A 16563-nucleotide genomic window follows, 5' to 3' on the forward strand; every position below is an offset into this window, starting at 1 on the left:
CAGCTGGAAAGATGAAGGAGGCAGTGTCCTAAGGAGCAAGAAAGACTTTAACCACAGCCAGTTTGGAAAATTCCCTGCAGAGGCAACAACATGAGTGAGGAAAGACAAAGCAGCAGGAAAAAGCAAGACATGGTCTAGAAGGCCACCGTTTGGACAGAGGTTCAGATAATGCCTAGAGCAGAGGAGGCGAGAACCTGGAGGGCCTTGACCTCAGGACCTTGAGGAAATGAGGCAGACATTTAGTGAGCATCTGGTGGGTGCCAAGTCCTTCAGCAGGCACTGAGATGCAGGGGGAGTTGAACTATTCTCTGCAGGAAAATAGACAATTACTGATTTAGAGAAGAGGGCAGGGGGAATGCTGCATCCAAAGACAGGCTGCTTGTGTGGCTGATGCTATGGGAAGTGCTTCATAGGCTCCCCACCAGGGAGGCACTGGCTACAGTGCTGTTGGGCAGTGGAGGCAGGGAGTCCCAGAAATAGCTCCCAGAGTAACTGATGAACCACGGTTCTGCTTTCCCAGGACCCGCGGGCCCCGACGGACGCCAAGGCCCAAGAGGTTGGGCACTGATCTGTTCTCCTCACCCTCACTGCTCCCCCTGCCAATCACTCCCTGCCCTGCCCGCAGCACTTAATCCTAGTGCCAGAGAGGCATGTTTCAGGTGGAAACCTGCCAGGCCAGGTCTTGTTCTCCTCCTTACACCTGCTGACCAAGTTAGTCACTGAAACACTAAGAAACCCCCTGCTTAAGTGTGCTGGCTGGTTCAGCTTTCCTTAAAGGGAACCATTTCCATGTCGGCCATGCTCTCCCCAGGTGAACAAGGTCCTCCAGGAATGCCTGGAACCCGGGGCCCACAAGAACCTTCTGGAGATCCCGGGAAGGCAGGTAACAGAGCAGGAGGAGGGAGCCATGCTGCAAATGAGGGCGCGCGCGTGTGCGTGTGTGCGCGCGCGCTTTCACTGAGTGCAGTGGCTGTGGGTCCTCTGACAGCTTGGAAGAGAGAAATTAATAGTGCATTAATAGTTCTAGAAAGGGGCAAGGAGTCTCTTAAAAACCACAGACTCTAACCCCACCTCGGTACCTTGCTCCTCTGTGCCTTTCCCCTCAGACCATCCCTGGACCCTCTCTACTACCCACCAGTCTGAGGAGAGAAGCCTGTGTTAGGTCTCCACATATCACCCATTTGTCTTTCACTCCTGAAAAAACCAAACACAAACCTATGGGAATAGGGGTGGCGGGGCATCTATTTAGGTAATAGCAGTGAGAAGTACATCTTATTTCCAAAAATGTAAATATGGATGTGAAGACATCATACTTCCTGATTTAGAACTATATTACAAAGCTATAGTGCTCAACACAGTATGGTGTTGGCAAACAGACACAGAGGCCAATGATTCAGAGAGCCTGGCAACAAACCCATGCATATATGGTTTATAATTTACATATGTATATATAATTTATGACAAAGGAGGCAAGGGGGAAAGGACAGTCTCTTCAGTAAATGGTATTAGGAAAACCAGACAGCCACATGCAAAAAAACTGGACAACTATTCTACATCTCACACAAAAATTAACTCACCATGTATTACAGACTTGGATCATCAAAATGGATCATACATGTAGAAGAAAAAATAGGTGATAAGCCCTTGGTGAATTTTATCTGACTCCAAAGACAATAGCAACAAAAGCAAAAATAAATTAGACTACATCAAACTAAAAAGCTTCTGCACAATCAATAAAACCATCACAAAATATAAAAATTCAACCTACTAAATGGGAGAATATATTTGCAAATCATATATCCAATAAGGGGTTAACAAAGAATATAAAGAATTCACACAACCTAATAACAACAAAAAAATGGGCTGAGGATCTGAATAAACATTTTCCCAAAGAAGATAGAGATGGCCAACAGGCTCATGGGAAGATGCTCAGCATCCCTATTCATCAGAGAAACATAAAATAGAATAAGATACTACTTCACACCAGTCAAAATAGCTAGTACCAAAGACAAGAAATAACAAGTACTAGCAAGGATGTGAAGAAAAGGGGATGCTTTTATACGTTGGTGGGACTATAAGTGGTGCAGCCACTGTGGAAAACTATAGATTTCTTCAAAGAAACTAAAAATAGAACAACCATATGATACAGTAAGTCTACCTCTGGGTATTTATCCAAAGGAAATGAAAACACTAATTGAAAAAGATATATGCATCATATGTTCATTGCAGCAGCATTCACCATGGCCATGATATGGAAACAACAAAATGTCCTTTGTGGACAAATAGATATAGAACATGTGGTATATATACAATGGAATAGTAGCCATTTAAAAAGTGAAATTTTTCCATTTGCAACAACATGGATGGACCTTGTGGGCATTATGCTAAGTTAAATAAGTCAGAGATACAGAGGAATACCATATGATTTTGCTTATATATGAAATCCAAAAACATGAAACAAAAGTACAAACAAAACAAAACTCAGAGATGCAGATAACAGATTGGTAGCTGTCAAAGAGGTAGCGGGTTGGGGAGTAGGTGAAATGGGAAAAGGCAATCAATAAACTTGCAGTCATTAAATAAGTCATGGGGATAGGATGGTCAGTATGGTGACTATAGGTAGTAATACTGTATGGCATATTATGTGACTTTACATGATGATGGGGGAAACTACTTACTATGGTGACCACTGTGCAGCATATACAAATATTGGATTACTAATATATGTCATGCCTCAATAACAACAAAAAATATGAATGTGGTAATAAATATCAATGCCTAAAAAGGCTAGCTTAGCAAGTGCATGGCAGACTCAAATCAACCACATTTTAAAAATCACTGCCTATGGCCTTTGAAATTAAAGGAAGCTTTTAGGCTGAGGGGAGGCAGAATACTTTGGATAACATCAGAAGAGTAAACAAGGTTGGTGGCAAGCACCTAAATTCTCTAGACCAAGGAAAATCAATTCAAGGAGCTGAAGTACAAAGCGAAAGATAGTATGACAGCTCAGAGTTAATTGCAACGTAAGTGAAGGCAGTGCCATACAATTGGGTATTACCCACATTTTCATTATGTTCTACTGACAAGAATTCAGAGAAAAGTGATGGGTTGTGCCACCATAAGACTAATAAAGCATTACTCCTGCCAGCCACTGACTACAATTTGACATCTGTGTCCTGTCTCAGTAACAATAAAGGTACTAAAACAATTCAGGTTCATTTTTGCTGTTATTAAGAAGATGGGGGAGTCGAAGGAACCAGTGGAATGTGAATTTTATAATACCATAATTATCTTCACAAGGGAACCACTCAAAATGCAGAAATCCAAGTAGAAAATAAATCTTTAAAAATCTTTTAAAAACTGAGGGCTGAAGGAAGGTTAAAGGCAAGATAGACTATCTGATTGTATAAGCAGATATTTCATTATGAGAAAGCAATATATGTAAGTAATTGGCCCTTTGGAAGGAATAAGTGCCTTCTGCTTCTAGCTAATGCAATTTCATTTAAAATTGTTAACTAATTGGGAGCAATGGAAGAAGCACAGAAACCAACCCCAAGAGCAAATACTCAGTTTTACTAGGGATATGATAAAAGTATGTCCTTATTTTTATATCATGGAACTGTGAGAAGTCTTACTCAAAGACAAGCCTAGATCCTATAATATTAAAATAATAAACAGGATATAACACACAAAAACTCAAACACTAATTAAAATAAATAAAGAATAAGGAATACATTTATATTGATAAGTGATAAACAGGTATCCTGAGTTTCTCAACTAAAAATAAATCAATCTGAAAGGCCGTCATGATGATTAAATAATATAATGAAATTCTTAACAGAGTGTCTGGTACACAGCAAGTGCTTAACAACTGGTAGCTAGTATTATAACCAGGATGAAGAATACCTTTACTAAAAAGAGCTTTCATAGTAGACTGGTCACTGCCTCCTCTGCTTCAACTTCATTTGGAACACGCAAATGTGACCACTGTTAGCCAGTTAGGTACCTTTTGACTAAATCATTGGCTAGATCTCAAAGAAAAACAAAACTAGTATTTGGAAACCAAGGTGAGGGGAAAAAAGAGTTACCTGAGTAGGCAAGGGCTAGCAAAAACATTCTGACATTATTTATAAGCAGCATTCATAAAGCAAGGCTCACTCACAGTGACACAAAGGTAAGGAGTCAAAGAAAATCCAGGCAATTTAAAATTCTTAAAAATTAAAGGAAATTGTTTTGACATAAGCCCTAATGAAAAGTATTTCCAACAGAAGCTGTTGAGACCCTTTGCTAGAGCCATTTTTATCTAATCTGAAACAAATTCAAGACTCATTACCCTTTCACCTACCCACCATAGGAGGATCTTGATTTCTTCTTCTCTGCTTTAGGCAGCACTTAATTCCTTTCTGCTCCCAGTATGGACTTTACACTTTTTTTTTCTTTAAAGCCAGGGACCATTTCCCCTACTCATCTAACCCTAGAAATCAAATATAACAAAAAGGAAAGAAAACTACTTCAACTCTGGGAGCATATCCTTGGGCGGGCATTCAAGGCTACATACAGGGAATGGTAAAGTGTGATGACAGTCCTATGAGGGAAGGTGGGATTTGACGTAAATGAAACCTTTGTGCAATTTAAAGGCTAAATATACTGGAAGAGCAAAGCTCCTAAAGGGCAGTGAAAGAAAATGTAATTATCACGCTTTTCCTCTCTCCTCATTAATGGACATGCTGTTTGTGAATGAGCAATCTCTTAAAGATTCTGAAAACTGCCAGGTGGCTTATTAACAGATTTATCTACTTATTCCAAAGTTTAGAATTTGCTCCTTTTCAGACATTCTAAGAGTCAATTGAGAAAATTTCTGTTTTTCAGGGAACAAATTAATAAAGAGTTTGGATTTTATTGTCTTTGCCCACTGTCCTGATACTGTTCTTTCCTTCTTTAAAAGTAACCCAAATATGTAACTAAACTACATAATGATGTTAGCAGTGTAATAAAGGAACTTTTTTTAAATCTTCTTGTTCAGGGGTTCATAAAAATAACCCTAGAGGTCAATGACCCAAATCCAGACAAATCCAGGTCTCCGATCCCCATTATAGTTTCTCCATCCTCCAAGCACACCTAAGGCTCAAACAGAACAATTAATGCCCAAACAGCCTGTGAGGCACACAGACATGAAAAAATTCTCTGTCATGATCACACCAGGTACGTCAGATAAATACTATTAAAATCTTCAGTGAACCATTCATTTAGAAGGGGTTCTAACCTTACAAAATCACATACTAACATCAGCAACACTATGTCAGGGATCTTAGACCACACACATAATGGCTTCTTTGTCAAGTAAGCAAGGAAGCTGTGTTGTTTTGGTTGCCTGGAAATTCACATCTGTTCCACTGTATTGCAAATATTGTGGATCCCTATTAAAGGGTGTGGTTCTCCATGTAACTGGTCATCTCTGCTACAGAGAAACAAGGCGCTGCTGCACCTGCTAGAATGTTTTCAGCCTTGTATCAGATGCTCCAAGTTTGGTTTCAACCAGCCTCCCAGTGTGCCCAACACCAAACTTCATGCTTCAGCAAGGGGAGAGAAGTCTAGATCCCAGGAACACACCGGACCTCTTAGATGAAGGAGTAGAGGCATGCTTCCATTGGACTACGGTTGGTCCCTTTTGTTAGCACCAATCTCTCATTATTTAATTCTTCACAGACTAAATTACAGCTTCTCTCAGAGAAGAGGACCTGGATATTGAGAAAGAATTAAAGGAGATACTGAAGTAGAAATTCCAAGGCCAAATATCCACAAGGTTAGGCCAAGCAGCATCTGAGGCCAGCCCAGGGAAGTGGTGGAATTCAGGGGGCAGCTACTCCGAGGTATTGAGCTTCCCCGGCCTTTGTCCAGCCTCACGGCCCCACCTGTACCCTGATCATGGGCACCACCTCCTCGATCCACAGCAAATCCAGCGGAGCTGAGGCCCGAGTTTGTCGGTGGTGAATTCGGCGTAGCCGGAGAAGGTACAGGATGATGGCCAGTAGCACCACCAGAATGCAGGCGAAGAAGAGATAGTGGTTGTACACAAAGGAGAGACGGAGCCAGTTACTATGGGCCTGTCGGATCCCTTCCTGCCGTAGATCCCTAGGGAAGAGTTTGAAGGTGGCAAAAAAATGTTAGTTTTCAGACAGAAACATTTATGCTGATTTAAAAGGCCCAGTATTGGTATTATCCTATTTATTCCACCTATGTAAACATGCTATGATACCAGCTCCACAGAACAAGCAAAGCTGAAGAACCAGCCCCAGGGCTGCCATGTGATTCGCCCTGTACCCTCCTTCCCACAGCCTACAGAGGGAGCCTCACGGGCCTACACCACCGAATCTGAGGACAAGACTGGATGCCAAAAAATAAACTGATAAGACTGGCCTTCTTAACACTTAACAGTAGCCCCATGCCACTCGGGCCTATACAGTTTATAAATAGCCCCTAATGAGAATAGGGTGGTCCCTAAATCCAGTCAAGAAATCACAGTGTCCCCAATCTCTAGGAAAAGTTGCTGTGCTTCCTGAGGATTTAGGACATAAGAGAGCTGTCTCCTGATCAAATATACTGTGATCTGGAAAAAAAATAGAGACATGTCAACCAAAGAACAGTGGTCTGCCTGCCTAGAACAGAAGCCACTCTTTGGTGGTCCAGATACCAGATCTGTTTTCACTTTGTTTGACTTACAGCATTTTTTTAAAATGTGAATCTCCAGACTGAAAGGCTGACTATATAATATGGGTTTCTGGCTTCCCTTGACAAATGAGAATTGGCAGGTGCTGGGACAATACTGCATGACAACAATCAGCCCTTTGTTTGGAATACACACTCCCCGGTTCCCCATTTCTCTAATTTCTGTCACCTGCCTGGCTTCTGGAAGTACTGAGTTTAGATAAACAGTCAACAAAGATTAAGAATTCGTCTTCATTTATCTGAAACAACCCAAGGGAGAAAGTACCTAAAAATTATCCCAAATATCTTATGGTGTATAAGAGCAAGATATCAGGCTACCATAGCTTGATGAAAGTATCCCCCCTAAAAGTATCTTATGTCCTCTGTTCTAATTCTGGCTCACCAAAAAGCCTTCTAAGTCAATGATACAATCTCTTGAGTGACATACCCATTAGGAAAGATCACTCTATACAGACAGCCAATCCTAACTGTCAAATCAGATATATATTCCAGAGTAACTTAAGAATGACATTTTAGTTTGATACAGTCAATAGTTTCGAAGTGCTTAACAAGAGCTCAATCCTATAGACTGATTTGTTGTGGATAAACAAATAAAACTGAATTCCTGAAATTGCAAAGCTGAACAACAGCCTCAAGACCAATAATTCTCAACCTTCTTTCTGTTTCAACACACCTGGCTTGTAACAGTAGTTCATGTAGTAACAAAGAAGTTAGTTTAGGTGTGTTTTGGTGGGGTGAGGTAGAGGCCACCTAAGAAACTGATTCTGAGGCACCAACTAACATCCTCTGAGCTCAAGATGCCAGCTTGGTCAGTGCACTTTACCTGAGTGGTAAGAATCGTGTCTTATATAGAATGGCTCCCAGCGTCCACTGGACTTCTCGGTCGTATACCAGCTGGGCTGTTTGCAGGTGTGAGTAGTCATAGGGAAAGTGGAATCCTTCATGAAGGACTTGGTACATCCAAGCTGATTTAAAACACTGGTATCTGTGTGACAAAAATAAATAATTATATGTTTTAAAGAGAAAAAAATGTGTAATGCTTTCTTCATACTCTCACTGGATGCCAAAAACGATCCATCTCGCCCCACTTCACCTTCCCCACATCTAGGCGGAGCCAAATCTGAGCCTGCTTTATCTTAACAGTGACCACAGAAGTAAAGAACACCTTTAGGCAATAATGATACTGTGCCTGTGTTTTCCTTTTCTTTTTTTTCCTTAAGAATCCTTATCTTCAGAGAGCATGCTGAAATATCTCTACAAATGTAGTCATATGGTGTCTGGAATTTGCTTCAAAATAACCCAACTCTGGAAAAAGGAGAGTAGAGGGATGGGAAAATAGATGAAACAAGATTGGCCAGCAGCTGTAACTGTTAGTAGAAAAAGTGGGGGCCTAGGTACACAGGAGTTCATTATACTATTCTATTTTTGTTTATCTTTGACATTTTTTAGCTAAAACGTTTACAAAATGGAAGGACAAATGAACCAACCTGGCAAAATACAGATAGTGGTTGAAGCTGGCTGAAAGTTACATGAGGGTTTATGTTACCGTTCTTTCTATTTTTCTGCATGTTTGACATTTTAGTAAGTAAAAAAAAAAAGACAACTGCTTTTGATTTCAAACCCCTTTTAGAGTGAATCCTTTTTGGTAACTAGAGATTTCCCTTGACTTTGCTAAAATAGGCTCACTACTTTGGCTCCTATCCCTCAGAAAATCAAAGTCTAAAATAATCAAACTCTCTTTCAATATAAAATCCAGTCTGTACTGTTACTTGTTCTCTCTCCATTATAATCTGCAGTGTAAGGGAGAAAAGGAAGTTACTTACTTGAGTCGATGCTCATCTGCATGTGATGAAAAAAGTCCATTCTTGAATCTCTGAATTAGTACTGACCAAGCCATGCCACAGTAATCCTGGGACAATCACGGAGAAACAGGGCAACATGAAATTGGAGGCAAACTCTGGAACTTCCCCACAGTAACAGCTGTTCCATTTCTAAAGCTACCTGTGGGTCACTGGCTGACAAAGGAAAGCGGAAATGGCATATTTGTTCACTGAACACTGTGCCAGGTGCTGTGCAATTCAAATCCCAGAACTCATGCTGCTCAGTATCTTGAGTGACCTGGGAATATTTTTTTATTCCCATCACCTCCAAGTCTAGTACAAAGCCAGCTTGACATGGCCCCGAAGCCTCAGACTTCAGAGAGGGATATGGGTAGGAAACAGGAGTAGCAACATCAAAAACCAAAGAGAGCCTCATTCTCTCTACTTAGGGCTGACGCGAGCAAGTAAAGCAGAAGGAACAGAATAGGCAAAAATCTTTCACTGGCCTGCCTCCGTGTTGTAACTCTCACCGAAGGAATCACTTTTTTTGTTTTATTTTTAGTAAACATTTCCTGAATGTCTACTATGCACCATGTGCTATTCTAGGTACCAAAGAGATCTAGCAGTGAATAAAACAGATGCAAACTTCTGTCCTCATGAAGCTTACATTCTGGTGGTCAGAGAGAGACAATAACCAAATATATATACATGCACACATACATGCATGCATACACACACGAGTGTGTTAATGACATAAATGCTCATGGGAAAAACAAAGCAGGAAAGGGAAACAGATAATACTGGGGAGTGCTGTGATTTGGGGTAGGGTGGCGAGGGACAGTGTTACTGGGAAGGTAACAGTTGAGTCAAAGTCAAAAAAAGTAAGGGAACAAAGTAATCTTTTACCTGGGAAAAGGAACATATTAAGCCATAAGAAATCTGGGCAAGCAATGACTTGAGTCTTTTGGTTTTCATGGAAATAACTTTAAAATGATAGAAAGTTCTGAAATGAAAGATTCAGGCCATGGACAGTTAGGGAACCCTGGGGGCTGGAAAGCAAAGGGAATTTGGGGGTATTCCTGGAGGCTAGAAAGGAAAGAGCAAACACAAATCATGTTTTCCTCAGTATTTAAGGACTGCCTTAGGGAGCTGAACAGGATACATACTGCAGATATTATTCCATTGTAAGTCTTCTACCAAGAGGACACTTGAGAATTGTAAGAAAGTAGAAAGGAAGGAATAAAAAATATAAAAGAGGACAGATTCTTCCAGTAAGAGAAATCAAATATGCAAAAATTCAGTGCTGAACCTAAATTAAAGCAGGAACTACAGAAAGCTAGCTAGCTTTTATCTTTCCAGGTAACTAATGATTTCAGCCTATCATATGTTTAATTTCTATATAGGCTCTAAGTGGATTTTTACTTCTTTTGTATTTTAAATTTAATAATTAAAAATAATGTAGTTTTTTAATAATATAATTTTATATAAATAATATCAATAAAATAATAATACTTCCACTATCACTGCTTTTTGCAGTGTCTATCTAATATTCCATGTGACCCTATGCCACTCTGGCCTCTTGATAACTTAAGCCAAAAAAATGGAAGTGGACTCACCCACCTGTGTGACATCATCTCCAAAAGCCTACTACAACTGGAACACCCAGGAAAAAAAATATCTGGAGATGACAATTTTTGGCCACAAATATTAAACAAGACAATTGGGAAGCTGGAGAAAAAGCCATTAGCCACAATTTGGGAGCTGGGTGATAATATGGGTGACAAGGATATCCAGAGAAACCTACGCTTACTTAATAAGTTAGAAGACAGTATAGCACAACAGCTTCCTTAATTTCTCAAATCCACGTCCTCATCTGTAAAATGAGGGCTCACACCACTCCTGCGAAGGACCTAGTGAAATCACGCATGCAAGGCGCTTTGCACAGCATCTGGCACAAAGTCATATACCTGATAAATGGCTGCTGCTGTCATTAGTCTTCTTTATCTTTAATAATTTACCTGAGCAGCTTTGGCAAATGTTGGCCCATTGTAGCGGCCACCAATGCGCAACACATCCTCTGTACAGTAAAAAAACTCAGAGAAACCATAGAACTCGCTGTTGTTGAAGTCAATTGGTGACTGGTAGATGCCGTTCAGCGAGGCCTGGCTGGTGTTGGAGCGAGCCAGGAGGGGCCTCAGCAATGCCCCGCAAGCCACCCAGTCTCCTTGTCCTCGGACATGCAACACCTGGCTGTCCCTCGCCACCACATCTGTGAGCCCCACAGGCAGGCAGGGATCCAGGAATGGATTGTCAGGACTCAGACCTGTCTTCTGGCCCAGCAACCTGTCACCATGACAAAAACAAAACACATCACTACTGTACTTGACCTACTCTAAGGATGCCTCATTTAAGGAAGGCATTCTGGTCTCAGAATGGGCTTCACAGATGTCTTGTTCTATGTGACATCCCTGGAAACAAGGATGGAGTGATACCATGCAACTGTATCACCTGAACATTTAACTGAAGCAAATTCTATTTAGAAAAAAGAGAGACAGAGAAACATGGCAGTGATCAATTTTGTTCAACCTTTCAGTCAACAGGTATATTTCCCAGTGTATGTGAGACTGGAAATATGAATCTGCTGTTTTCCATCCAGTCTTCATTCACACTTGTCTCTAAAAGTGCCAAGATCTCACCACACTGAGTGCAGCCCTAATGTTTAAAAAACAACTGGGAGGAGGCAAAACACAAAGGCTTGGGGTTGTTTCCTGAGTGGGAGCTACGTCCATGGTGCAGCGGCCACAGCTGGCAATAGGGATGGAGTACATGCCTGGCTCTGAGAGGGAGGGGCAGGTTTTGATTCCCACCATGGCTGTCACACAGTTCTAGCTATTTAAAGTCTGTGGTCATTAAAATAAGCTGTTGTACTTGTTTGTGAGTCCCAATAACAAGGATCAGAATAGGGGGTCTAATAATAGAAGGTCTGTAAGAGATGCCACCCCACTGGTGGCTGTGGTCAGGAAGAAGGAAGAAGGACATATCTATCTTAGTAGGATATGAGTATTTCTTCCCAATATCTGCACCCCGACAGACATTCTATTGCAGAACACAGATCCCATGTCAAATGCACCTGTTTTTGTTAAGGGTTTCATTCAGCACAAGGTCTTCATAGCGCTGCCGGGCAAAGTTGCCCCCAAAACCCAGGAAGGTTGTGACATAGACCCTATACACATGTTCGGTGTGTTGCACATCACAGCCCAGGTTGAATTCAGCCAGCAGGACCTTTGCAGCTTCTTCCTAGAATATAGTGTAAAGGGAAAATACAGAGTTTTAGTTTTGGTTCGCTCCTAGGAAGCTATGACATTGCTAAGACACCAGGCTTCATGTGCTATGAGCACTCTTTAAACCACCTTGTAGCATTCTTCCGCACTCATAGCACTATTCTAAACAAAGACACAAAATGACAAGACTGCACCAAAAAGTTCAAATCTGAGACTAAATACCAAATTAGAGACTAAAACACTACCTATGGTTACACAGAAGGTAATCATTACCTGCTGGCATGTACTTTTCTGATTTTCCAAGTCTCTAAAATGGGAATGTAATATTTTTATGATCCAGAAAAAAAATCCTTTGATAAAATAAATTTAAGGAACTTTGGAAAATCATTATGAGACCTAACCTATGGTCTTTTCCAAAACTATTTCAGAAGCCCTAATGTCCCCTGTGATAGATTTGGGAATTGGAAAAAATAGAAAGGTGCTCTATTTTTGGGGGGTGGGGAGGACTTCAGGTACAGAGGTTGAATTAATCATAGTCCTTATTTCATGGCACATTATCATGGCAAAGTCCCATTTTTATTTTATTTATTTACTTCCTTTTATCCTCATACCCTTTTATCTCCTCCCATTCCTGCTCCCCAGCACAGGCAACCATTTTAATGCACTCAGTGTGTAATATTTCTTTGTATGTATTGTTACAAAATGGGATTCTTGTTTTGAATGTAGTTTTAATTTAGGAAAATAATGCCCAGCAATTCCATCCCTAAGTATATACTCAAGAGAACTGAAAATTTATGTCTACACAAAAATGTATGCATGAATGTTCACAGCATTATCCTATAATATCCAAAAGACTGGAACCAACCTAAATGTCCATCCACTGATGAATGGATAAACAAAACATGACATGGTCGTACAGTGGAACATTATCCAGCTATAAAAAGGAATGAAGTACCAATACATGCTACAACATGCATGAACCTTCAAAACATTTTGCTAGTGAAAGAAGTCAAATGCAAAAGGCCACATACTGTATGATTCCATTTATATGAAATACCTAGAATAGGCAAATCCATAGGAAACAAAAAGTAAATTAGTGGTTGTCAGGGCTAAAGAGAGGGGAATGGCAAGTGGCTGCTAATACATACAGGGTTCCTTTTTGGGGTGATAAAAATGTTCTGGAATTTGATAGTGGTGGTTGCATTACTCTGTGAATATGCACAACTTTGTGATTTGTACCAAAAAATGAGTTAGGCATTTAGGATTATTTAAATCTTTTAAAGTGCTTTTGTGCTCCATCTCATTGTTTTTATCCTTACAAGCACTAAGATCCATCTCAAAATCTATTATATTGTTCTGTGTACATCTAATCGATTGCTTGCAAGTATACTTCTATACCAGTGTTGCTTTCTAAACGTGCACACATAAAAGGTCATTTGTTTAAGACTTCTAAGGCTCAACACCACTTATCAGAACTATGCTTTCATTTTACCTGTTGAACACACACTAACAAAGGCAGGCGAAAAAGTCTCACAACCTAGTTCCCCACATCTCCAACCCTTGCACAGACTTCTCTGCTGATTGCCAAATCTACATTTCCAACAATCTTGCTGGATATCTGGATACATATGGTCCTCAGATATCTCAAACGCATCATACCCAAAACTGAACTCATTGGTTGTAGCAGTTGTACTAGAGACCAGAAACAGGCTCTCATTCAAACTACCAGGACCATACTGGTTTGCTTAGCATCAATCCTGACCTTTCCCCTGTGGTCTCTCTCAGTGACAGGGTTCCTCACCCTTCTGATTATCTAGGCTGGACCCTCAATACCACCTGCCATTCCTCCCTGCCCTACTCACACTACCACATGACATTTTTTTATTCCAAAATATCCCTTGAAATCTGTGCCTTCCATTCCATTTCCACTTACATCACTTCTCACCCAAGGTTCCCTGACTTAATTTCTTTCTACTACTGACACCAAAATTATTTTCCTAAAAAACAGACTTTATTGAATTAACATAGTTACAAAATTCAGACGTAGGAAGGACCTTCAGAGTGTATTTAATAAATTCTGAAATGAGGCCCACTTGACCGCTCTACTCAAAAACGTTTGCTGTTCCCCACCGTCTACAGATATAAAAGTCAAATTCCATAGCATGGCACTGAAAACTTCTCAACTTCATCTTATCTTCCCAGTCTTACCTATCACTACCTTGAAAACCCTATACTACAACAGGCTACTCAACATTTCCTGGACATTCTGGACATTTTGCTACTTTTTCTGTGCTTTTGTTCATACTGCTCCCTCCATGCAGATGGCTTCCCTCAACCTCCAGTATGCAAAAGCCTTTCACCCAAGGGCCAGGTAAATACCTCACCTTCTATGAAGCCAGCGTGGCTCCCATTCAAGCCTTTGCAAATGGAGCAGACCCCGCCAGTTTCCACCCCACCACAGCCCTCTGTTTTGACACAGTGTTCTCAACCAGGGGTGATTTTTGCAACTCCAGGGATATTTGGCTACGTCTGAAGACACTTTTGATTGTGAAAACTGGGAATTTGGCACGGGTGGGGAGGTAGAGGCTGTGCATGATGCTAAATATCATATGATGTATGGGAGAGACCTCTATAACAAAGATTTAGCCAGCCCAAAATGTCAATAATGCCAATGATGAGAAACCTTGATTTAGATCATTAATGTAGCACTGTAACGGTCTGCCTGATATCACAGGCTGCCTTCACTGATAGATTATAAGCTTTTGGGGAGAGGGTAACATGTCTCATTCCTTGTGCATACTAGGCACTCAAAATATGTATTTCTTTTTCCTTAATATGATGAAACCTCTCCCTCAAAATACATTCTAGTCAAGTAAAGAATATTAGAAGCATAAGAATGTAATCATCAGTAAGGGAAAGGGAATGACATTTAATGAACAAGTATGTATCAAATACTGCTCTGGGATTTATATGTATTCTCATGTTTAATCCTCAGGAAGCCCTAGGAGATGCGTAGCATAATTATAATTGCTAAAATATATTGACCATTTACCACATGCTGGGCAGTCTGTTAAGTGCTTTATACATGAGCTTTATACATCCTCACAATGTTATGGAGTAGATACTTTTATTATTTCCTTTTGACACATGAGCAAACGAAGGCTCAGGGAGGTAACCTACCCAATAGAACACAAGCTAGCAAGTATTTGAACAAATATTTGGACCCAGGCAAGTTGGCTTAAGTACAAAGACAGTGCCCTTCTTTCTCAAATACTGATATTCCTAGCAACTGAATTTCCCTGAAAGGTAAAATACCTGTTTTGGAGGAAGGACAGAGGTTGAGGTAGGAACTTCATAAGCAATTTGGAGAGAGGCTCCTCCCATATCCAGTATCCCCACTGTCCTTCTGCGTCCCATCGCCAATTCCTGGGGTGCCTCAGCATCTGATTCTGTAATAAATAAGGCAACAGAAGGGGTGAAGTAATTTAAAAGCATAATTAAGTCTTACAGGAAAAAGAAACAAAAATCCCTCAAGAAATTGAAAAGCAAACTGAAATAAATTAATGTAACTGTATCAATTATAAATTACACAGAGAATTTCAAATGACTTAAAACAAGGCATGTTGACTATATGTTCCTACAGAATATATCTTAATAACAATAGAAACAAGTAAATATCTTAAACTGCATTCTAGTACTCTTATTGGTAATAATATTATTACTATTATTATTTTTAAACCGTTAAACATATATTCTGTAATAAAGCAAATAAATGTTTACATTAATATGTTTAGGAGCAAATAGCATAAGAGAAAAAGAATATAAGAACAAAATCAAAGAAATTAAGAAATAACATAATCTTAAATATGAACTGGAATTATTACTGTGAAATAATGATTTTTCTTTTTCTAAAAAATATGTATTTCATAGCTCTGTCCACTGGAAAGGCCTAGAAGTAATGATAACCAAGGAGCAATGAGCACCTCTGGCATCTAGACCATGATCTCTGAATATCATTTTCCTCTACAGAAACCAAGGCTCCTTTTAAAAATGGTCAATGCCAGGCCTAGGATAGAAAAAATACAAGATGAGCATGGAGCACCTCGTATGCCAAAAAAACAACAGAAATATAAGAGACTATTGGGATCATGTTAAAAGGGTACAAGAGCCAACCTAAAGGTGCTCGTACTGGAACTATCTTTGGAGGTTGCTAGAACACCAACTCATCATTCAAAAACTTGACAAAAAGGAAAGAATCAAGGAGTTATTCTGTCTCTCCCAAAAGAATTGTATTTCAGGATAACCAAATAGTTAATGAAGAAAATTTTGTTATATAAAAATCCCAACTGTTAAATGCCGAAGGAATAAAAATGTAGAATTAGAAAACTCACCATTTGGAAACCTCTCATGATAAAACAGATCTAAGCAATGATTACAATTGGCTATAATAAACATTGAATGAGAAATGGATGGGCAATTTTTTTTATTAAGGTATCACTGATTAACACTCTTATGAAGGTTTCACAAGAAAAACAATGTGGTTACTACATTTACCCATTTTATTGAGTCCCCCGGATACCCCATTGCACACACTGTCCATCAGTGTAGTAAGATGCCACAGAGTCCCTACTTGTCTTCTTTGTGCTACACTGTCTTCCCTATGGTCCCCCACCACACGATGTGTGCTAATCATGATACCCCTCAATCCCCCTCTCCCTCCCTGCCCACCCACCTTC

At 40.1% G+C, this 16563-nt stretch overlaps 1 protein-coding gene across 2 annotated transcripts in view; it reads right to left on the minus strand.

Moving 5' to 3' along the window:
• Positions 1–1224: 1224 nt before the first annotated feature.
• Positions 1225–16563, minus strand: part of ENTPD7 (ectonucleoside triphosphate diphosphohydrolase 7) — a 37031-nt gene continuing 21692 nt past the window's right edge. For both annotated transcript variants that reach the window (XM_073240563.1, XM_073240564.1), the window contains exons 8-13: positions 15143–15276; positions 11677–11843; positions 10565–10889; positions 8550–8635; positions 7550–7711; positions 1225–6132 (exon numbers count right to left, since the gene is read on the minus strand). In XM_073240563.1, coding sequence (XP_073096664.1) covers positions 5901–6132; positions 7550–7711; positions 8550–8635; positions 10565–10889; positions 11677–11843; positions 15143–15276 — 1106 coding nt within the window. In that variant the 3' untranslated portion in view covers positions 1225–5900. The remainder of the gene's footprint in view (positions 6133–7549; positions 7712–8549; positions 8636–10564; positions 10890–11676; positions 11844–15142; positions 15277–16563) is intronic.

The sequence above is a fragment of the Manis javanica genome, chromosome 7 (genome assembly GCF_040802235.1).
Source record: "Manis javanica isolate MJ-LG chromosome 7, MJ_LKY, whole genome shotgun sequence".
Lineage (NCBI taxonomy): Eukaryota > Metazoa > Chordata > Mammalia > Pholidota > Manidae > Manis > Manis javanica.